At 36.6% G+C, this 25,647-nt stretch overlaps 1 protein-coding gene across 2 annotated transcripts in view; it reads left to right on the forward strand.

Annotated features, from left to right (window-relative positions):
* LOC136345505 (C3 and PZP-like alpha-2-macroglobulin domain-containing protein 8) overlaps positions 1 to 25,647 on the forward strand; it is a 108,365-nt gene that overhangs the window by 46,716 nt on the left and 36,002 nt on the right. For both annotated transcript variants that reach the window (XM_066293863.1, XM_066293865.1), the window contains exon 3: positions 16,748 to 16,932. In XM_066293863.1, the coding sequence (XP_066149960.1) occupies positions 16,748 to 16,932 (185 nt within the window). The remainder of the gene's footprint in view (positions 1 to 16,747; positions 16,933 to 25,647) is intronic.

Consider the following 25,647-nt stretch of genomic DNA (forward strand, 5'->3'; position numbering starts at 1 on the left):
AACCCGCTTTATGAAATTGGAAGCAGAGTCAAAATTCCATGTTACAAATTATACCAAATTAAGGAGTATCTCGATAAGGGCCAACTGAAACTGGCTCGAATTGCTAATATTTGAAAAGGGTAACTGTCTAAATGTATTAAAGCAGAATTAGCTCTGTATAATTTGTAGAGCGACGTAACATTTGTGTCAAGATTTAAGTTGAGCGAGAAGCTCTACCAAAACAAAGGAACCTTTTGATAATTTAGGCTTGAACGATAAATCAGGGGCACAAGAAAGAGGAAAATGGAGCACATCAACATATCGAGAAGAAAACAACAATGTCAGAGAAAGATGGACGGCTTCGCCAGCAAAGAGAGCACCCGTATAGATCTGAATTCAGAATGAATTTAGCAGAAACGTGATCGGGATGTGTAAGAAACGCGTATAAATTCAGAGGGGCGTTAGCTGTATAAGTGGTCATGGATTTGCTTTTGAAGGGGGCAAATTGCATTACAGACCGAAGGCAAAGGGGATACTGCGCTTACTAAAAAGGATGCGGCAATTCCTTTTTTCTAAGAGCAACATTATTTTGTCTTGAACGCGCACTTAAAGTGTCGCTTGATTAAAAATTTATTGAAAAAATTATTTATCACACTCACTAAAAGTGATAGTGGCAACGTTTAACCGATTGCCACTTGTACGTCTCTGTTCCTAACAACACCGGACAAAGATATTTGTGAAATTGCGATATACACATGTCCGAACTCGCGGAACTGGACACTTAACAGTTCACGATATGGACTGAAAGTAGAAAAATGAATTGGTTTTACGAACGTTGTTCTTTAAAACTTCCACCGTTGCCGGACGGTTTATGTAAACAACCGATTTCAGGTGGTCCCAGAGGGAGTAATCGCAGGGAGCCAAATTTGGAAAGCGCAGGGGCCATAGGATGTCACCTACTATTTGAGTTCGGCCACCCGGGAAAAGCTTCCCTTAAAAGACTCATTGACATTCTCCCTGCCTGGGCTGTGATCTCATTCTGGTGATGAAATTATGCTTCGCGTATGTCCATGTCGTGAAGCTGTAGCAGAAAAAAAATTGCGTCTACAGCTATTGCCCGACTTCCCTCCTCAAAGTACTAAGACCCAACGATTCCGACCCTTAACAAGGCACGCCGACGTAAATATCACTAATTAAATTTATATCTATGTTACTCCTTTCATTTAAATCACTTTCCAGATCCCAACATGACCCCCACAGAACACAATCACAATTTTCTTTCTTTTTTTTTGCATTTTTCACATCCTTTCGATATTCTCCAGATCTTCCACAAATATCGATTTGCTGGATGAGAATATCGAAACAATTGCCATCTGAGCACTTCGAACTGTTGAGACATTCGGTTTCTGCTGGAGTTGGGCGTGATCCTTTAAACTTTCTCATTTTAAAGTTACATTAACATCGAGGTTTAAATTACATTCTCTAACCCCCAACCAGCCGCCTCTCAAGTGTTAGTTGGGTCGCACCGCAAAGATTTTCCCCTGAAAATATCATTCCAGTTTCGTTCCTTGTTAAACTAAGTTCACATAACGCCAGAAAACATGAGTTGGGTCTGAGCTCTGCTTTTAAATGGCCGAGATTACTAATAGCGGAAGGTCTTAAGTAACCGATAGTCAGCCATGAAATTTAGAATCTTCTTTGTGTACGTAGACAATAGTAAATTATGTTGCAAGGGGAAAATGTGGAGGTTTTTGTGGTTACTCAGGCCAGCAGCTGGGCGAGGCACAACAAAGATGTTTCACTTCGAGTAACAGTTTTTTTCTAGCAAATTACCAGTTACGCTGCATGATACATACCCATTAGTAATGAACAATAGAATTATTATATCTATAGTTAACAGTTCTCTAGTTACATTACACAGAGTGCTGCACTGAAACCTTCTTTTTTCAAAGATCAATACAAAAAAGTACTGTGACGCTGACGTTGTGGTACCGAATACATGTTCACTGCTGCACAAGCAATTGGTGCTTTCTAGCATCTCGTTATGCTCCTTAGTGCAACTTGGTGCAAATCTTTTCATCCACCCGAGCCATCAAATTGATGATCGGCATTGATGCTTCGGTATTGATTAGTCTACTCACTGTTCGACAATCAATTGGGTTTAGTAACTGCTCGTTAGCTGAGATGGATTTAGACGTTCTTAATCGCATGCACTTGCACCCTGAATTGAAGAGTAGACTGATTGGCACTGGTACTGTACTTGCCAAGCCTGCACTATATCTATAATAAATAACGAAGAAATCAGTCATCATGGTGGGTCACATAAAAAATAGTTGTAGGTGAACACGTGTTCCCATTACAGTGGGTCGAAGCTGTTGTTGAATAGTAAAAAGTCAAATGAGTAAGCGTTCAAAAAGAAAAAAAAACTATTTTACTCGCAAGTACGACCTGCATAACATCGTGTATTCTAATAGCAAACATGTTTATTAGTGTATTTAATTATAAAAAAATTTAAGAAATGCGTTGCATTTAAATTTTAGGTCAAGATGGAAAATTTTTAAATGATTTTAAAAAGTTCCATTAGCGCCCAACAGTGGGTTCTGAGACAGGGCGTTAATTATCTGACTCGCAAGTCAAATACGTAATAATACCACGAATTGGAATTCTCCCTTTGCAATCATAGAAGTTATTGATCCGCAGAGAAACACTAAGGACTTTTAACCACAACTCCTCCACCAGAGAAATCCGATAATCTGTTCCAAAGTCAAGCAGTCACGTTTAGCGAACTTGCTGCGGATTATTGGAAATGTCCTTTACATCTTGGGATTAATGTAGCATAACACACAATAAGTAACAACACATCGCAGCAATGAATTTTCTCAGGAAGCCAATTAATGTTTCAGCAACTCACATATGCAATCGAGCGAACTTCGGGTAATTAAGCTTTATGGTAATAATTATTCTGTCCTATGTACACCCGGGTGATAAGAGGAATATTGCCCTTGGGCAATTACGTTTCGTACGGCCCTAGTTGAGCTACGTTTCGTCGGCGACAGTATATTGCAGGGTTCAAGTTGTTCAACATGGGATTAAATGGAGAAGTTAGTTGGAGTAAGGTGATTGCCTTAATTACTGATGAATTGTGTTATACAAGAGTTATTTCAGTGTAGAAATTGGAGCTAACGTTGAATTGGAATTGTTACAATTACTTTGTAGCTTTAGCTCCTTCCTCTTACAGATAATCACATCCGCTTTAGTCTGGACTGGGTTAGCGAAGAAAATTTAGGAAATATACTCGTATCCACGTATCACCAGTTCAAGAGGAAACATAAGGATCGTGCAAGCGGGAGAAAGATAGCATAACGTTTAATGCGCTTCCGACAAAGAACAATAAAGTGGGTTGTAGGGTTATTGGCTGACGTGGGCGGAGTCATTCCAGTGTTACCAGATCTCTTACCATTTCGAACCTTGTACTAATAAACCTTAATGACGAATTAATTGTTTTTTCTTATTTACATTGCTGCTTTTTGCTCTAGCACTTGAAAAATTCCATCATCACAAAAGCAAAAAAATCCATACTAATCTAAACGTCGAAGCGGAGACGTCGACCGGACTGACTCCGCCCTCATCAACTGCTAACCTCCCCATCCACTTCATTGATATTTGCCGAGGGCAGAATAAATTCTATGCAGTCTTCCTTCCACCTGCACAATCCTGATGTTTCCACTTCGATTGATGATACCTCTATTTCTTTCGAAACCACGTCGGAATGCAAGAGAAGGTGACCTAGTTCACCGATGGTAGTTTTGATTTGTTAATATTTTAACAATATGCTTATGTTTATAAAATCAATTAACGTACATCAGGCTAGTTTATAACAATTTTTATAAATATATTTTCTAGAGTATGTATTTAAAATTACAAAATATTATATTTAAAATAAACACTATTAACTCGTTTCAAACTCTTCATCTTCGTCGCTGTATCATCTTGTGAGAGTTCTGGACACTTGTTAATCAAGAAATTGTTACTTGGTAAGTTTGAGTATGAACTATGGTATTCGACCGGAGCTACGTCAGTGTGACAAAGCTTAATGCAGCGTTTTGGGACTTGATTAGCATGGAATTTGAAATTTTAGACATTTTTATGGAATTTTTAGAGTTGTTCATTTCTTCTTGATAAATAATATCGAATTTAAGGTACATAGCCATAACAAACTAAAAAATGTAAAATTTTGGACTTGGTCACCTTCTCTTGTTTACCGACGATACGTAGGCGGCAGTTCGTTCTCTATCTGCAACGATCAATTTCATCCAATGGAATGGCTGCAAAGCAGATTTGCTTACAATTTTGCATTTTGTAATTTTCTTATTTCATATTCATTGCCCCTACTTCTGGGTAAACAATAAAAATTCTAAGCTTAAATTGATTTGCGTTCTTAACTTAAATCTTTACTTCCCTAAACTCCATTTCAAATAATACATTTTGAAGAAAACACTTTGGGGTTTCTAGCACAGTGGCAGAGAGTGGCAAAGCTAATTTCTCAGCGCTTCCAAAAATGTTCAAAATGTAGAGCAAAAGAAAACGATTTCACTTTTATTTTGTTTTTAATTTTTATTGATTCAAGTATGATTTCTGTAAATCCGCTTCTGACTTCTTCGCTGACATATTAGAGTTGTTAGGTATCTGGAGTTCCACGTGGGATCACATCCTCTGCGCCACTTGAGGAGATTGCGTTCACGAGAGAAAGACGGACGGAGGACCTTCAATTCAGTAAAATCTGTCCATACGTATTTATCACAAATTCTTTAAAACGTCAAAAATCATGATGAACCACATACTTCTCAATCTCTGAATTCACTCCGTGAATAATTCTATTGAGCTTACATTGCTCCTTTAAGTAAAAACGGAATAGTGACAATAGCATGAAGGCAGCTCCGAACCGATCACGTCGCGCTGCGCCGAAGTGTTAAAATGTGCTTTGCGCAATGCAGCGCATTGAACTTGAACGTTAATCTGCGCTGAAACGCGCCAAACTGTGCGATTCTGTAACGAGAGCGAACATCATCCGGCAAGTGTCGGTACATCAAAGAAAAACGTTTGTTGTTTGTAGTCTGTACGGCTTTGAGTTCGGTGAGCATTGATTTTAATTAAAACAGTGTGCGCACGCCCTAAGTGGAACAAAACACGGAATTATTTTTTTCTTTAAAACATTTTGCGTCAATCAGCGCCATTCAGCCGGTCAGCGCCGACCTGCGTATTTCAGTGCGATATTTGAAAGTACGGAGTAGCTGGATTCAGAGCGGAGCGTTCAATCTGGACCCATGTTAAGTACTAACGGTGGTACCTATAATCTCCAATATCTCAACATCAACCTGGAAGAAACCACCTGCGCGCAAGCGATCTCTTCCAGTTTTTAGCCTCACTTGCGAGAAGATGAATAGCAGATCTCGGTGGTTTGTTGACCGTCCTCAAAGACCTCCTGTCCATTCCGAAAATATTTTCGTGTTCTGATGAAAAAAAAATCAACAATCCTAGGTTGAATTGCAGAGTTGTGTTTTCTTAGGCTGGTGACAATGGTGATACTAAAATAGACCATTCAACATCGCATTGTAAAGATAATTAAAAAAATATATCTTTTTTTAATGGAATTCTATGTATTTTTATAAACGAAATTGAAAGTAATTTAATTTTATACAAAAAATCTTCAGCAACTTTTTTTCTTAAATGAATATTATTTAAGAAACTGAGCTATTTTCATTTCTGACTGTACAAGCGGCAATCAATCAAATAAATTAAATCTGGCAATCTCCGAAGGTTAAAAGTGAAAAAAAAACGTCAAATATAATGCATTAGTTTGATAAAATATGAAATCTAAAGCATTTGCAAATTTATAGTAAACGTGCCAAAAATGTTTAAAATGCCTTTTTCACACGAAGAAAAAAATGTGATAAGAAAAAATATTCATTAAAAAAAAAATCACTAAAGTTTTTTTGTATAAAATTAAACTGGTCTCAATTCTGTTTATAAATATACACAGTGCTCCGCTAAAAAAAAGCGTTTTTAAAATTACCTTTACATCGCGATGTTAAATTGTTTTTCTAGTATCACCATCGCACTCAACCCATGAAAACACAATGCTTTGCAACGCAAAGTAGGGTTCCATCTCTCGTAAGAACAAAGTTAAAAATGGCGCTCACTTATTTCGGTACACCCGGTATATTGGCAATTAAGCAAAGCTTAACGTTCTAGTAGTTGAGTTATTAATCCTCAGATGAATGATAAATTACACGATTAGAGTGAATTATGGGTGTGTTGCTATTAGAGCGATAATCAAAAACACTCCGTTGGATTGAGATTAAGGATAATGGGAAATATACGGATTGGCAGAGCTCATTGCAGACCCTCTAAAAATTCTTTCTCGTAGACGACAAGATTCGAATATGCGGCTTTTGAATTAGATTAATTGAGATGGATGTCACGAGGGCAGATTACTCAAGATATTTGATCAATTTATTGAGGTCACTTCAGGTTACTAACAAATTTCAAACAAATCAAAATAGTTGGCTAGCAATACCATTTCCTTAGATCTGTACTTATTTTTTGGGACACTTCAAGTTATTACTTTACTTAGCAGTAAAAGTGTTTTTTTTTTTACATTAGTCACTTAGGAGTTGTTGAGGACACTTCTCCAGACACGTAACACCGTGCGGCTCTAAATTTTCCCCCCTTGTTAACTTATCAACAAATTATTATTATTTTTCAATTCAAAAACAGCATTAAGAGGGCATAAATATTATTTTTTGGCGTTTGTTTATTTTTCTCACGTTTCTTACGTTACCGATATTAAATTGCATTACATGGTGCGTGGTAACACTTGGTGTTTCGCTTTAACAAAATCGGTCATTATGACTGGTGCCGTAAACAATATTTAAAAAAATAAATAAACGTCATAAGATAGTATTTTTTGTCTTACTTATTGCTATGCTTGACGTAAAAAAATTTAAAATTTGTAAAAAATTAAGAGAAGGGCGGGGGATAGGGGTGGTGATTTAGAGCCGCACGGTATATTGCCAGTAGAGGTACGAAACATATGAGATTCAACTGGATCTATTCCGTAAAATTGTGGCACGTGTGCAAACGTACGAGAGTACATCGAGCTGTTGAATGATATTTCGGAGAAACAGGTGACAAAATCGTTCTCATTAAGTCATATCTCAATTGAGAATACCTCCATGAAGGATACGAATTGGACGCAAATCATTAGGAGCTATTATGATATGGTAATCAAGAACGAGATTCAGGATAGTGTTTCTGAAATATTTCTATGTGAAATATCGTCCACATTTGTGAAGAATACATAGATGGTTAACCATGATTGGGTGTTTCACACTTAAAAGGTTTAAAGTTGCAACTTCACACATTTTTGTGTGCTACAGATCTAAGGAACATAGGTTGGAAGGTACCTAGATGAGGAGGGACGACGGACCATCAAGATCTACTAGATGGTGCGGCAAAATATGTTCGAAAACCTGCCCCCGAAACACGCCTAACAACCCGATAGAAGAATTCATCTTTTACTCAACCCGACAAAATCTAGGAGAACATGATTGCGTGCTGGAGGCTTTTATCAGATAGATTTTTGGATACACAACATCCAGTGTAACTTCTAACTCTATTTTTATTAAACAATTTTTACTTAAAGTGCAAATTTAATGTAAATTTTCTCTGAGTGAATAATATATGATTATTACTTAAGAATAACAGAGGATTACCTCCAACTACAAATATTTTCATTTAATTTTATATATTCTTCATCAGTGGGACATTCAAGGCAATGTGCAATGTTTGCCGATACTTCTTTCTATCTTTTTTTCGTGTTTTTATCTCTTTTCCTCTGATCCTTAGTTATGTGAGTTTACCTAGTACCTTTCTGTTTTGAATTGGTGCTCGTCGGATCTGACTTCTCTGATACGGCGCTTATAGATTCGTTGTACTCGAGCTGGCTCCTCATAAGTTGTCTTTCTCACTTAGCAGTGTGTTTCAGGTCCTCATTGATTCTAACAGTATCATGACACATTTTTATTCCTATTCAAACGTTTGTCGGATTCATCACCCCTTTTTTATTTGAGCGTAAAAAACCTTATATTATTTTTTTCTTATAATTATAAGATTTGGCTTAATGGTCAGCCCTTGTGGCACACCAATTCCTCCATTCAATGTCCTTTTCGCGCTATTTCTTTCTACAACTTGGTAATCCCAGAATTTAGAAATTCTAGGTCCCCAGTTCTCTATGATCTGCCGCTTGTCTAATTCCGTTTTTTTTTTAATTTTAAGCTTGTAGTTTTTTATTTTCCATGTTTTTCCCTCTGTGCTTTTCAAGAACCGTTTCTTTTGTCACTTCTCCACCACTTGGTGAACCTATTTCCAGCCCTTCCAACCTTTTGCATAAAAATTGCTTTTTAAACCTGGCTTCTTATAAAGATTCTTTCATTCGAGGTCCTTAGATTATTTTCAGATCCGACACTTTTGAGTCACTTTTCCTTTCCTTACTGCGGCGACCCTCGTTGAATTTAGGATCGCTTTTTTCCTTCTTGCTTTTTCCTGAAAAAGGCAGTTAATTTTCCGCATGAGAGTGTTTTCTTGACTTAGTCCTGCACTTTAAGTCATTCGAGCAGAAAGTGCTCTAAACTCGTTGTGCCACATTCATCAATTAAATCTGCACCAAATAATTAGTCCATCTCATCCATTCGAATATTGCGTCTCTCATGACGGTTCTGGGCCTCTACCGCTGAGGAAGACCGTGATACAGATCAAAGGGTCGGCAGTTTATTAACTCCGTGACTGTTTTAATGTTTCCTAAACCAGATATATTTTGACTCAGTCAGTAAGTTTGTTATTTACCTATCGTATTCTGGGGCGGATTCGTACTTCCCTTAAGTTTACAAGTGCGAGAACAGAGGTCAATCCTCCAACGAGCATTAAACGTTCGTTCAAGAATTGACCGCAGTTTAATTACTACTAAAGCTACCAAATAATTTTATCGGAAAACTAATAATGGGTGGTTTATTAATTTTGCCTTTAATCGCATTTCATTGTTCAATTTAATTCGGGTACAAACACTGTATTACGTAGAGTCGGGCAGTATTACTCGCCCCCGCGGCCCTTCGCTTTCGTCGAAGTCCGATCCTGAATTTTTAATAAAAACTTTGAGCGGCATTGTCATTTTCCTTCAAAACAATCACGAATAAAAGATTTCAGACTAATTCATGGAAATCCCCCTTAAATGTCTAGTTTATAATACTCTGAACTAACCAGTATGTTTTGCGCCACTGCAATTAAAGTACCTATGCCACCCTCCCATATCCGTCCCAATCTCTTTGAAATCGCAATCAACTCCTGTTTGTCTGCACAGAAGTTATTACAAAGGTTTATGCGATCATAAACCCTTGTAAAGACCAAGACAGATTCGGCTAATAAATCAAATCTTCTGCCATGGAGATGTTAATGAATAATCAGGGCAATCTTAATGGAAGTCAAGCCGGGGGCAATCTATTAGCGTGAAGACGACGAAAGCTGTTTGTTTGTATGTACGTTTGATGGTTAAATTGTTGTTTGTTTATCTCGTTAATGGACGGTAATAAATTAATGTACCGGGTGTCCCAAATGAAAGGAATATAGCTGCTCGAGGTGAAGACGGAAGGGATGAAATTTGAGACCGCCAGTCCATCAGCAGTTGTCGATAATTGATGATGTCATTTAGGACGTTCAGTGTCTCTTCGAGCAAATTTTTTGATATCACAATCTCAATTAACCATTATATGAATGCCGTCATAATCCTTCATTTCCATGTGCAGAAAATTGAAACAATCGTATACAAAAGGGGCTGTGTGATCGGGATTATTTGCGGTTGAACTATTATCGAGTCCCCTAGTAAAGCCCGACGTCACCATCACGGTTTCAAAGGAACAGCTTTAATACGATTTCGGGTTGAGATGTCCTCTCTGTCCGTAATTAATGCCTTGTGCCGTCACATATTCGGCCCCAAGCTGTAAATTTATCCTGTATTGATCTTATTATAAACCAAAGGGTGAGTTTTGTGAAGGCACTGTATCCTAAGCAAATATTTGCGGGGTGGTTTCTGTGGCACGCACGATTAAACCTGTGTTCGAAAGCACTGTGATTGAGGTTTTACATCGGGAAAAAAAATGAAAAGATAATATTCTAACACGTGTTGAAAATGATTGTTCATCTCTTTTTTCGCGTGACGTGTTCAAACACGCCGTACACAAGTAGGGGTCGTGAAGCGGTGGAAGTGAATGCGAAAACGTAGGGAAATAAAAATTCTCAAATGTACAGGAACGTCGTATGTAAATTATGTCTCGAAACACTGCAATTCTTCTATTTCTAACTCGAAGAATTTACGATTTATTTATTTCATTTTTTACGATGATCTCGAATCACGAAATCATCTTAACTTAATTCCGACATTTCTGCACGTTCGTTTGTGTGAAGTAACAGCAATTATCGTTGTTGTCACCGGTTCCTGCTTATTACCTGAAATACGAAATTGAGACACCCTGCCTTGACTTGTTAACTAGATGCAAGATGAGACCGGTTCAAGTTACAAACACCGTAAGTTATTTATATTCGAAAAATGGAATTTCGCGCAATTTAGCTATTAAATTTTTCGGAACAAACTATTAAGAGCCATTATATGATCAATTCGTTAAAATAGAATGCTCTAAAATTTTGTGGAAATAACGCAAATTTCCATTATTGGTCTTTAATCGATTCTCATCAAAGGGCTAGTTTTATTCAACATAGCTTAAACTGATTTTAGTTTTATTTATTTAACGAGGATTAAAGAACAAAATGGAAATTTAAATATATGGTTGTATGCACTCTATTGTTCCTATATTGCATTTTCTGCAATAATCGAAAATTTATCTCACTCATACCACTAATTTTTGTGCTACAACTATTTGTAGCTTCTAAACAATATTTTGAGGCTCTATAACAGTCGTCGTTAAAATGTATTTAAGTACCACGAACGAAAATCGACAAAAATAAGTCAAATTCTAACAACCCCATACTCTTTCCTTCAATACTTCTCCTCCCCCGTTCTATTCATAAACTCGCCTCTATGATCTTCCAAGGAACATTTGCAATTCCGCTCAGCAGCTTTCAGCTCATCTGCAAAAGACTGATTAAAGTGCATCAAAAGCGGGTCATTTGAAATGTGAATCAAGTTGAATATATAAAATGAACTAAAAACTGCAAACCCACCTGAAAGGTTGGCAAGATTTCTCTTCTGCTTTGCTCCTCCTCGTCTCCCTCCTCCTACTCTCGCCCTTTAACCACTAGCCACAAACACTTGTAAAAAAATCTAGTTGGATGTTCACACGGAATTAAGAAGTAAGCATCTAGTAGTGCCATTTACTCTATTTATTATTCTGTGAGCACGCAACCCTAAGAACTTGAAATATTTCAAAATATCGCAGACAAGAAGCTGTTGGTCTGTAGTTCGGAGGAACAAAAAAAAATCAGGAAAAAAATATCATAAGATTCATATTTTTTTATCAACCAGAAAACGCTCCTGAATATCTTTCCTCCAATTACTCTTTGTCCAAATTCAATCGTTGACAATGCTCGTTCAATATTGGCACACTTGAGTAGACACTAATATTCAAGATTACACTGGATAGACACTGTAATATCCAATATTTCCACAATTTGTACGGTTAAGTGTATCTTTTTACCATTTCAAGTTGAAAATGTGTGATTAGTAAAGCTGGTAAAACAGGTTTCTATTCACTCGCAATACTAATTTTACTAATGCTTAACGTTAATTTGGCCTGTTTGCACGTGATGTTATTAGAAGAAGTGACGAGTACTAACAATTAGTACTAAGCTCGTGTAAACATGGCATAAACATCGAATTCTTTATTTAAGGATAAAAATGCAGATGTAAAAAAAATTATACAGTACGTTCGCGCTGAAAGGAATAAATTCATTTAAAATTCAAGAGTGTTTCTTGGAAGAACCCTCGGACCCGTCGATTTTTATTTTTAACCTCGGTTTTTTTTTACGGGAAATTCATGTATACAGGGTGGCCCCAAAACAAGTTATGACCATCAGCTCCATTTTTTCAAATTGAAACACCTATTTTTTAATTTCATTTTCGGAATCTGCGTGGAATTCTAAGTATACATATTTCATGTACCGTGTCCTGTACCTAAACTCAACAGACATTGAAAACATGTTCATAACTAAGACGGTATTACTGAGGATTTTGTTTTAATTGAGCATAATATTCAATTGTGAATTTATTGTTTATTTAACATGGCAAATTTTATTCTCAACACAACACTTCCAATTCATCAATTTTCATTATTTAACCCCTAGACCATGTTAATATGGTATTTTGTAGCAATAAAAATGAAACTTTCTCCGGATTTTAATTTTTCACTGTCATTTTATCAGTTTTACGATTCATTTTGAAAATGCATTTATCTGAGAAAGAACGTATTGAACTATTTATGGTGATTGGTTTTGGAGCCAGAGTGCGTACTCAACAAGAAGGGCGTAATTTATTTGATGCTGTTCGTCCTGATCTACCTCTAATTACTAGATCTACTGTTAGCAAAACTGACTTGAAATTTACTGAGCACGGTCACGGTAGAGATTTACCTACAAGAACAGCAAAAATATCAGAAGAGTCTAAACTAGACGTTTTACTGGAAACTGTAAATAATCCCCATGTAGCCTTTAAGGACAATTTCTAGGAATTGTAATTTGTCATAGGGATTTGTGTCACAAATACTCCGGAAACGTAAATATCATCCTCATAAGGTTCAATTGATAATGAACTATTAGAAGAGGATTTTGAGAGAAGAACGCAGTTTTGTGAGCAGATAATTGAGATTAACAATCAAAACTTCAATTTTACCCGAAAGATTATTTCTCCTGATGGGACAACTTTTGTTTTAAATGGACACGTGAGTAGACATAACTAGACGCTGGACAACTGAAAATGGACACAAATCTGCCAAACGCATCATCGTCAAAAGATAAATGTGTGGGCAGGTATTGCCGAAAATCGAATTTTTGGACCTTATTTTTTCGAAGAAAATTTAAATGGAGAACGCTACTTAGACTTCCTTCAGCTCGAACTCATTCCCGCTTTAGCTGTTGTGTTTTTTAATCCACGAGATCTAGATATTCCTCGTGATGACATATGGGTCCGATACGATGGGGCACCTCTTCACTTTGCAATTGCAGTTCGACAATTTCCTGAGTTAACTTTTCCAAATGAGTAGATTAAACGCAGAGGTTCCGTTAAGTGGCCACCAAGATCACCGAATTTAACCCCATTGGAATTTTTTTTGCGGGGTTAGTTGAAATCTAGAGTTTATGCGAATAGACCAAATAGACTTGAAGAGCTGGAACAGACAATACACGAGGAAATGAGACTTATTTCATCAGAGGTAATTGAAAACCATCAACGGGAAACAATCCTTCGATTACGAGAATGTATTGAAATAAACGGAGAAAGCATTGAGAATTTGTTATGGAATTGTTATTGTTAACTATTAAACGAGTTTGTTCCTGTCACGATGAACGCACTGTATGTCGATACAAAAAGGGCATCGTTGCTAATGTTAAAAACCATAAATGTGAAGGTAGCAAAAAAGTAGTTGGGCCAAATTGTTTTCAAACAGAAAAATCAGGTGATGCAAAACTTGCGAAGCTATGTGTATTTTCATGATGGGATATTTCCATAAATTATTTATTCTCTATAGTTCAATTATTTCAGCCTGAAATTGATTTTCCGCAATAACATTTTCACCCCAAACTGAATGCCAAACTCTATTTAAAATTACAATAACCGTCATAAACTAAACTCAAATCAAGAGATCGAATTAATGCACCCTCATCCCCTTCTAATTACTATTTGCCAGAATGATATTGTTTTCCGCTCCGAAAGCCGCCATGGCAGACCATGCCTTCCACCAAATTCATTTATTCAACATTATTATGACGGATTAAAGTGTCACGTGTGATCAATGGGGCTTTGTTACTTTAGCGTCCGCCATTTTATTTATCGCTGTCGCGTTTCCTTTGTTTTCGCATAAATCGGTCTCGTTACGTAGCGGAGAATCGAAAACGAACCTGTTCGATTCGTACGAATCGAACTGCCACAAATGTTTAAAATGCGTCCACGGTGAAGAGTTATTGCCGTGCTTTCAGACTTATGGGATTTGAAGGGAAAAATGGACAATTTGGTGCTCCAAGTGGGAGCTTTTCTGGCATTTTTGTAAACTATTGCATTGTGAACACCAACCAGCAGATATCCATTCTTCGGAAATACGAGAAGATCTTTATTTTATGAGCGAGAAACGAACGTGATCATTCCCATCCGCACGATACTGCCGTCTCTCATTTCCTGGGAATGCAAAATAAAATGAATTTAAAAAAATTAATAAATAAAAATTGAGCGCCTTTAACGGTGTTCTATGCGGATAATGTTCGAGCAAAAATAGATTTTCATCGGAATTCAAAAATTACATAAAACGAGCGACGTTCCCCTGCACAAGCTCCACGCGTTTCTTCACCTAACGTGTCGCCATGCTTACTGCTGTTCCAAATCTTCAAACCCCTTTATTGTTTAATCACGTTCTTATATGTTGAGATTGAAAATATAACTAAAAATAGTCAGAAACCGTTATGTCCTACGCCTTTTGCACTTTTAGGAACAACACTGCAAACCAACCGGCATAACCCATTTTTGTGCCCTTTTGCTAGGACCTCATCCGTAAGATTCATAAGCTTTGTGCGAATATATTTGCTGTAAAACCTGGAATCTGACGATGCACATTGGAATTGCATTCTCCTCTCGTATGTAGAACATCTAAGTCTCTAGCCACCTGTTTCAAAAATAAAATACGATTTAAATTTGGAATTTTTAGCATTTACGCAGAAATGGATACAATGAATATGAAGTAAGTAATAAAATTGCGAAATGGAAATTTGCAAGCAAATCTGCTTTGCGGTCATTCAGATAAGCGGTTCACGAGATAATGAGAGCGTTCTAAACGCTATTACACACTGTATTTGCTTCCGAATTTCCATTTTATAATTTTATTACTTACTTCATATTCATTCTTCCTGTTCCCGCGTAAATGCTAAAAATTTGCAAACTTTAACGATTTTTCGCAAAAAAATCCTTTATTCAACCGATATAACGCAAGATATAAATATCGGGTTCTTTGAGACCAATGACACCATCATATCAAATTGTATATGCAATTTTAACCAAATTTTTCTTTTAAAAGTTGCGGTTGGAGCAAACACTTTGTATTAAATTGTAGGATGGGGTCAGCAGTTTATATGAAGAATATGACTACCGCAAGTATAAAGGGTGTAACGTATCATCATGCAGATATTTCGAGGTGCAAGAGTACTCTTAAAATCATTAAAAAAAAACCTGACAAACCAGTGGTGGAAAATGCACCATTTTCGATATACAGAATTGCAAAGTTTAACATTCTTTCTCGTATTTTCCTTTTTCTCACGTATGCCACAAGTTCCAATTTGAAACTTTATACGCACATTTTCTTTAAAACCCTCTATAGTATAATGTCGAAATCGTCAGGAGCTATATACACGGTATTATTTTTTCCGGACCATATTTTGTTTTTTGCCTTGTGTCTGTTTTCTTGGCACGCCCCGTATGAATTCCGACATCAATTTAAATTCCAATTTCAATTTTTTACCTTTTCGATCTCCTACAATATTTTTGTCTTTCACCGTTTGCGTAGAATTTGCAAAAACACTTGTCGATGCAAAAAAAAATAATGTAAAGGAGCCGAGGAAAAAATATTCGTGATGTTTAATCAAATGTCTTAAAATGAAAATAAATCTAAACGAAAAATTATAAAAAATGTCGAAACCGTAGTTCACAAGATGTGAAACTTTGCCACCGTGTATGTCCGAAATGGTACGTTTTTGGCCCTGAAATTTCTCAATGATGATATGTTACATCCTGTATACGTACATTAAACAGTTTTTTAACTTCGAATATTGACTAATCGACACGATGATTAGAGACATTTGAGATTAGCAAAATATGCTCTTTGCGAATATGTAATTATATAGAGGGTGAAAATCTTACAAAGGACCACTCGGTTTACGAGTTCCCACAAGTCTCTGAAAGCTAAAATTATATTACACTCATGCCGCCCTAATTAAAGAAAATTTTCCATTGATCGAAGGGTATGTTTTCATTCACCCCTAAATTCAGATCTAATTATCTTCGAGACGTCTCACGAATGAGAACACAAAGGTAAATAAGGAAAACCGGTACAGTTAGAGTCAATCTTGTGAGCAAATACAAGAAGCCTCTGAGAGTCGCATCATTCTGTTTGCTATGTACGTAAAATTGGAGACAGTTATTTGTCTAATGGAGAGATTGTGTAGGTGGCAGCTAAATTGAGATTTAACAGTGGGATCTTGCTGATTAGTCTAGTGTATTTGTCCAGAGATGAGACTAATGGCAAGATTATACCTACCTCGAAGTACAATGGAAAAAAATGTTTCCATTGTGGTTTCATGAAAGCGGAGCTCTCTAAACCATAAATTATTAGACTTCTAGCCGCTTAATAACTACAACCCCTTGACCGTTATCCTTCGCGAATACACAAAACCCTTATTAATAAATTAGAGAGCACCACCGCTATTTAACTAAGATAATCCTTTTTTGCAGGGGTTTCAGTGTGGTGGCTTCCGAGCTTGTAGTGCCGGGCAAAACCACCGCCGTTTTCATAACTTTGAATAATCCATCAGGGCCCGAGCACCCCTTAAACGTCACCCTTCGTCTGCTGAGCAACGGACAGCTTGTTTACGACAACTATAACCCGATACTGATGGAGATTACTCAGGAAATAGCCGGTAAGCAAAGTTTTTCTTTCCGCTATCAGGAAGCATTATTGTCTATAAAATTTCTACAATAATAAACAATGGATAAGTCACTATCTTGTAGGAGTAACATTTCCTGCTTTTTCGAGCTTCCCTGGCCTAAAATAACACGACTAAACCTAAAAACGAGTTTATGGCATCTCAATTCTAATAAAGGCGAAATTTACCCTAAACCTTATTAACGCAAACATGCCTCAGCGGGAATCCTGCTTCTTGTGATGGTAATTCTAAATAAACAGTCCATTATTTACCTCTGACTGAATATTCAATAGGAATAATTTAGGTATTCATTATTAAAACCGCCTATAACTATGCATAAATTTAAATACAATTATTAGGACCCTCCCAATGGGATCTTGCGTTTTGATAATTTAAAGGTTGTTTGGTGCAATAAAGGCCGGAAATAATGGAATGTTTTGGTACACTTTTTCACTACAAAAGAGAATTTACTGAAGGAAAATAATGGTTCAAAATTTAAATAATTTTGAATATAGCTACTACCCGAGGCAAAACACAAGCCTTTTTAAGGCGTTAACAGCGTTTAACAAATCCTCGCAGAACCTTCCAAGAAATTTGCAGTAATTTTTTGCGGATTATCGAGATTCAGACATATTTTGGAACGGTTTCAGATGCGGATTAGTCCACTCAAGGATAAATTCTAGGACTCCTTAAGAATGAGACAAAGGAGTTGTTAGAGATCCATAGACAACAGCTTCGAGCTGTCATAGGATTGTAGCCTGGACACTGACACCACATGTACAAGATCGGCATAGTTAACAATACTGAATGCAGGCCGTGCATGAAGTACAATGAAACGTTTGGACACACCCTAAGGGAATGTCCGGCTGCTGAAAGACTAAGATTTTATCATTCTCTTTGATAAAACTCACTTCATAAGACTGGACGCTCACACCAGACGTACAAGATCAGTCGGGTGGAGAATAGTGAATACAGACCTTGCATGAATTATGAGCAAACAGTTGAACATAATTAGTACACGAATACCTGAAGAAAGTCCAATTTTTGATTTACCTCATGGACAAAAAAAACGGACGACATGAAGAATATCGAATTTTAAGCTCACGTAGCTTTCTTTGATTTTATATAGATTTTAATTTTTATTTTTTTTTGAGAAATTGTAAACCTGTTCATTTTAATCATTACTTGATAATAATTTCGTCAAAAATCGTTATTAATTTATCATTGTACGGGTGCAAACCAAGAGGTGCTTTTTGACCTAAATTTCTGAAAATTCTGTGGAAGAACCTGAAGACACTATTAGATATCTTTGTGTAAAATTTCAAAGCTTCATGTTTCCTCGACATTATTTTTGGTTGATTTACAACCATACATCCATTCTTAAAGGAATTGCAATTTTTTTTCGCAAAAAAATGTGAATTACCAAAAAAATAAACAATAACAAACAACATAAATTATAAACAATAATAGCGTGTATTTCCTCCTCGTGCTCAAATAAGAGCTGCCATGCGGCGAGGTAAGCTTAGGGCTTTATTCACATTCAGCCTTTGAGAAATATTTCCCCACTCTTCAAGAAGAGCTATTCGAAGGTCCGCAATGGTTTTCAGCTGTCAGCTATGAATTCGTTTTTCTGACATACATATTCAATCGGATTTAGGTCAGGGCTACGAGAAGGCCAATTTAACCTTTGTACCTCTGTTTCATCTAGGTAATCACTGATAACTAACGTGTCTTGATTAAAATGTTATTTTTATTATTGTTTATTTGTTGGAAATATTTTAATTTTTTTTTTGGTGAATCGCACGTCTTTCTCACGTGACGTCAACGTTAAGGAAACATCAAGCTTTACAATTTCATATAAAGACATCTCATAGTGCCTCTTCGTAGATTCTTCCACGAGGTGTTCAGAGATTTAGCACCTTCAGGCTTCATTCTGTACAATGACAAATTTATAAAAAATTTTGACACAATTAATATTCGGTAATGACTAAAACGTAAACGCCTACAATTCATGAAAACATGATCAAAATCGATATCAAACTAAAAAAGCTATGTAAAATTGAAATAGGATATGTACGTTGTCCAGTTTGTTGTGTCCAAGAGTGTAATTCATAACGCCGAGGTGAAAAAAAATTATTCTGATGACAATGACAGAACCATCACATGAAGCGGAAATGCCGATGGGTCCGCATTAAAGTAAAACAATCGAAATATTAAATAAACCTGTTAACAGTTAGATGTCGGAAAATGAGTTTTAATTATTACCAAGGTGCCGGGAAAACCCCAAAGAATGGCACATTGAAAAAAGAAAAGTGTTGTAATTTACGAGATAATGTGATTTATATGGTTTCAGAGAATTGCTTTTTAGGAAGGATTTTGCGGTTTCAGAAAATACATTTTGGATTAAAAAATGTTCTTCCGTTCACACACAACCCGACTAAACATCCGCACTGATTGAATATCGAGACTTATAGCTTCCATTAAGCAGCTGTCCGATCCTCGCCACACAACCAGAATTCGACCCGTCCAGTGTCCCTTTGATAGAAATCAGAAATAAAATCAATCACTGAAAGACATCACCGGGGCTACCATAAAACTTTTCGGGCGATGTTTTCGCCTCCAATAAAAATCACTCAAACGTTGTGGAAAATGGGACAGCATATAACTTTATAGCGATTGATTTTTATTGCGGATAGTATGGAGATGTCAGGAAATGGGAGGAAATATTTTGCTGAAAAGTGCCGGCAGATGGCGAATAAATAATATTTTATTTGGCTGGACAGGTGCAGAACTATATAAAACTAGGAAGAAGAAGATCGGGACAATCGTGACAATTTTCCACAGAGAAAAACTACTTTGCTGCAGAAAACTGTTAGTATCATGGCGGTTCAAGTTCGTATTTATTCGTTGGTCAAATTTTATTCATTTTTGACTACAGTTACCTGTCGGCCCATCGAGGTACACGTGATTCATGTACCTGCAACTGCCAAATCGTATCTTCCATGCCAATATCTATATAGGTTTTCGTGGTGCAGCTATATTTCTTCAGCTAGAGTTGATTTCTCCCCATTCATCCAATTAATAATAAACACTGCAGTGGCCTCGAGTTATCACAGACACATTAACATTATACATGTTCTCATTAAAAATCAACAATTTTACTTTCTTCAAACATGTTGTTCAATCTGACATGTTGCGTATCTTTTAGGCAGGCTACAGACCATCCCCAAAGGTGTCTCCAGCTTGTCTTCTACTTAATAAATTATGGAACTCTACATCTCTCAGGGTATCAAATTGTATCCTTGTTAATTTCCATCACTTAGGCATAGACAAAGTTAATGAGACAAGAATGATAGAGGTGTCAAATAAATGGAGACATGAAGATGAGACATATATCCTATACAGGGTGTCAATTTGAAATACCCCCCGCCCTTCTCGAAATGAGACTTACTTCTAAAAAATCACCGGAACACGTCGACTTTGTCATTGACGGACAATTGTTATATACAATTCACTGTGCGTCTTTCAACCCTCTACCCTGCAGAGCCATTCTCTCAAACATCTTAAATGATTAAGATAGTCTCAGCAGTTAGACTTTCGAATTACATTCGACTTGAACAAGAGACGAAACTAGATGAGACCGGCAACAGAAAACAAATTCAATATTAATTTCTGGAAAAAGTTTTGAATTAATTTCAACTTCAAGTCAGGGTATACCCAGCTGAGACCTGGAACAGAAAAAAAATCAATATTAATTCCTGAAAAATATTCAAAATAGAAAGAGGTTCGAATTCATTACAACTTAAAGCAGAGGCGTATTCAGTTGAAACCTGAAACAGAAAGAAATCAACATTAATTTTTGGAAAAAAATCTTCAAAATGGGTAAAACTTCGAATTGATTTCGAATTGAAGCAAAGGCGTGTCGAATTCAAACCTGAAACAGAAAAAATCTCTTTTAATGTCTGAAAAAAATCCCTAATACATTTAGAATTTTGCATTAATTTCCGCTTGAAGCAGAGGCGTACACAAATGAAACCTGAAACATAAAAAAAATGAATTTTAATTACTGAAAAAGTCATGTTTCAAACAACTAGAGTTTCAAATTCATTTCGACTTGAAGCGAGGGCGTACACAGTCGAGGTATGAAACACATTTTTTTAAAATTTTCGAAAGTTCTGTAGTTGCCATACCGTTCTTTGGCCATAGTCAAAGATGGTCTTAAGTGTCTTCCAATAGATCTGCAATTGCCAATAATTTCAACTTTCAACCAAAATTTACTGTTCTCATTGACCTGACAAAAACTTAACCGTAAACCACAAAAAAACAAAAAGAACTTATTCCAGAGCACCGAAAGCGTGAGTCAGAGCCACGTCAGACTCCCTTTCACTCACAAAATGGCAGATAAACCACCACACACTTCTACTTACCAACTCACGGATACACTAATGGCGTACCTCTGGAGTCTTTAGAACGAAGAAAAACCCGAAGATCCTAATTATTAATGCAGTATGCATAAAAATATAAAATAGAAAGTAATATGCGATGTTTCGAGATTTAATAAAATGGAGGAAAAGTTACGATTTCTACACAGTAATTTCATCATGCAAACATGGCCGGACGGAATAAAAAATACACTTCTTATTGCAATGAAAACTTGAATAACAAAGAAGTCAGAGGTTTTTCGAGAACAATACTGCTTTAGAATTTCATACGTCGTGTTCATAATTGCTACACATATGCAGGGTGTTCCTCAATATCATGTACATACGGAAAGGGCTAATTATTTAGCTTATTACTTGACTAAAAGTTCATATGAACATAGTCTGCAAACGCTTCATTGCATATCTACAGGTTGTCCAAATTTCAGAATTTTTAGTTTTTCATTATAGCTTCTGCAGTTTTTGAGATATTGAGCCGGAATTTGGAATATTGTAGAACCAATAGTAGTGCAAGGATTATTAGGCATGTCAAATGATTTTGACAATCTCATGAAGGTATTGTTACAGGGTTCGTGTCCCCTTTTTTTTTCACGGTGCTTCGCAAGTTTACTCTAAAATAGAAAACGACTTTCTTATTTTGTTTAAAAACTTATTGGTCTCTTCTCAAAAGCTACAAAAGATATAAGGAAAAAACTGAGTAATTTCTGATATTTGATCACTCTGTAAATAGGTAACGAAGCGTTTGAGGCCTTGCAGTCAGTCAAAGGGAAATTCGCACATTAAATTTGTTTGGTATAAGTAACAAAGCAAGCAGAAACCGAAAATGAAATTGTGTATTGAATAAAATAAAAAAATTAAAAAATATTCAAAAGTTACACACACGCGTCTAATACAAACTGAAAATCAATTTTCTACCTCAAAATGAAAGTTGTTCTTTATTAGAAATTTCGTGTTGAAATTTTTAACTGGCTCTATGAATTTTTAATTACGTTCATATCTGGACTCTGGGAAAGTGTTTCAATTACTTTAGAACAATTACAAAATAGCCATTGTCTAATTTTTAGTGCCCCGTGCTTTGGGTCATTGTCCCCTTAATAATTAAATGGCCGTTCATATCCCAATTTCTGCGCACTTTGCTTTAAATTTAGCTTTAAAATATCCAAATACATATTTTGGTCAATGGTACTTTCAATGAAATGAAGATTCTCAGGACTTTTCGCCGGCGTGCACCCCCAGACCATAACGGAACCTCCTCCCTCCCCCAGCCGTACGTTTTTTTTTCTTTAATGCCTCATTGGGTTTTGTCCAAACTAGTTGTTGTCCATCTGAGTCGGAAATGTTGAATTTGCTTTCATCTGCAAAAATTGCGCCCTTCCAGAAGTTGAAATCCTTTTCCGGTATTCTTCTGCAAATCTGAAGCGTTTGACTTCATTGGTCTTACTGATGCACGGTTTCTTTCGGACAACTCTGCTATTTAAATCATGCTGACATTAATAAGTTTCGAATGGTTTGTGGGTTAACGACCTTTAATAGTGTAAAGAAAACACAAAAATTTAACACCAAACTCTTTTAAATATGCATTTACCACTAGATGCTTTGGATGTGCCATGTTGATATCAAGAATTGATTTTTTCGAAATATTTAACAAAAAATGCAATATTTTTGGAATTCAAGTTTGTCTGCCAGGTCTATTCAATATCAAGACCAAACAACCAATTATATTGGCATAATTCTTTAACATAAAGAAAAATGAATGAAAACGATTCATGTGTACGAGTTTCACTTTGACTGACAATGTTTATGTAAACTTTTAGTAATGAAGTAAGCTAACAAATTAACCCGTTTCGTGTGTACATGGTATTTAAGAATACCCTGTCTATTAAAGATAAAGCCGCTAACAACTTTAACCTTTTGTCTCAATCTGCTGAAACTTAAAAATTAGAGGGATGAATGACACATCTACATTTGCGATCTAATAAATTTGATTGCCTTATGGGCAATAACCATAAGCATCGCGTCGCTGTCCTGCGGGAACAACGTCTTCTCTACCAAATGTCTGGAAATTGTCAATAATAACACATTTGTCGATAATGTCCACGACACTTTTAAACAATCCTGCAGGTCGTTAGTTGTGTACGGAAAAGCCAAAATCGAAAAGTCATTCTGGTGCACACCAGAGATGCTCAAGTTGACACTTGAAACACAAGAATATTGAATTTAATCTTGTTCGTCATGCTGCCACTCTGCCGCATCATCTAAAAATCGATACATTTTGCAACGAGTCATAGGATAAATGACCATACTGATAGTATCGCCTCTAAACATTCAAACAACTTTAGGCCCTTTTTTGCGACCGTACAGCTCATCGGTCTGACCATCGAAACAATACAGGAAACGAATATACAGCGTGTATATGCTTGCGGCAGAACATCTAAACAGTGACGAAAACCGCTTAGAGAGGTCACCAATACAAAAAAAAAGGAAACTAAGGGAGGTTAAATTAGGCACAATTATCAAACACCGATCACTTACCGGAAATAAACCTTCTGGAATGATGATCTGTCTGGACTCACGTCAGGAAAAACTGGCATTCCGCAGCCATTGAGAAGGTGGATTTAAATTATTGTTTATTTTTGGACACAACACGTACTGCACTGCCCGGCCCCATGTTCGCCCATGGCTTTTTTCTTTTCGGTCGCCGAAATGAATTTAACACCTCTTCGATTTTCCGAATTATCCGCACTAAAAAAGTAAAAAAGTGATTGAAATAGAGCACCTCCACCTCTTTGGAAGTTGCGAGGTTAATTTAGAGTCTTTTGGGTTGACGCCCGAACATTTTAAATTCAACACATTTAACAAACAGGCTCGTCTATTTGGAAGGTTTTGGTTGTCTAGTAGTAACGTGACCTAATTTCTACAGGTCCTAACACGTCTCCAGGAGTTTTCAGCACGTTCTCCTCCGTCACCGGGTTCTGTGACCTTCAAAAATTCTCTCCACTTCGGTATAGTAATCTATAGTATTATAAGTAAAACGTAATCAAGATCTCTAAAAGTACGAGATCGTAATAAAAAAACCGATATACTTGGGTCCTTTCCATCTATTCGAGAAATGGGAGTTTCCCATCAAAACGTTCCAAATTTAACCACCCAATATGCAGTGATTTGAAACTTGTTGCTCCAAAAATTACTGATGGTTAAAAATTAATTGAGACACGTTTTGAAAGGGATTCGATACTGATGAATTCTAAATTTAAAAATCGGTTTGCTCCAATAATGGTCAGTGGAAAAATCACATACCCTCCAGTCATTTAAACTACCGGGACGCATTTTACATGCATCTCGAAGTGAATCGAATATTCTGGAGTGTGGAAATTCAAATGGATGGTTCTTGCTTGCAAAACTATTATTTCATGAAATATATCTGAGAAGATGACAGCTGGTAGTTTCTTGCAATCTAACACGCGACTTAAATAATCGTCCCGGCGCCACTGACAATGACTGATGCCAGCCCATTTCCAGGGAAGGAGCCAATCGCTGTTAAAGAGAACTTTAATTAACTCCGAAAATCACGTCCGACCGAAATGAACGATCAGTAAAAGATAAACCGAGAAACAGAGCTCACAAATGGAATTCGTATCCGCCGAGCACCCCATACATCATTCGGCCTGTTTGGGGTGCTCCGTTGAGATTTTGAGCGTTAATTTCTCATAGAATACTTTATTATCTGAAAGCTCCGGTACAATTAGAGGCCTCTAAATTAATGACGACCCTGTTAGAAAAGAAATACGATGCGAATGGAAGCGTGTTGATGCGATATTGCAGGGTTGAAAAATGGGAGCTTGGAGGGAGAACAACGTGAACTTTATGAATTCGTAGCCAGTAAAATTCGAGATACTTCGGGCAATAATCAATTCTCATAAAATTGTCTATATGGTCCTTCCTGCATGAATATCATTTTGAATTTCGCCATAATGCAGTGGGGGCCATAGCAGCTATTACTTAATAGGAATGATGTATTGTTTCGCTTTTGGCCCTTGGCAACGCTTATAAATTTGCCAACACGTTGCAAGTTATACCTTGGGGAAAGTTTTAATGAAATTCCAACTTCCAAATATTGTTGGAAGCTGCACATTAAATTCGCCTCGAAACGAATGTTTACTTGGAAATCAAACGCAGTGGTGTCAGGGAAAACCGGCCTGAGTTTACGAGTGTCAATTTCATCGAAAAAACTTTTGATTTGCGGGGAGTTCCTGGAGGGAGAAAAGTAATT

The sequence above is a fragment of the Euwallacea fornicatus genome, chromosome 20 (assembly GCF_040115645.1).
Source record: "Euwallacea fornicatus isolate EFF26 chromosome 20, ASM4011564v1, whole genome shotgun sequence".
Classification (NCBI taxonomy): Eukaryota; Metazoa; Arthropoda; class Insecta; order Coleoptera; family Curculionidae; genus Euwallacea; species Euwallacea fornicatus.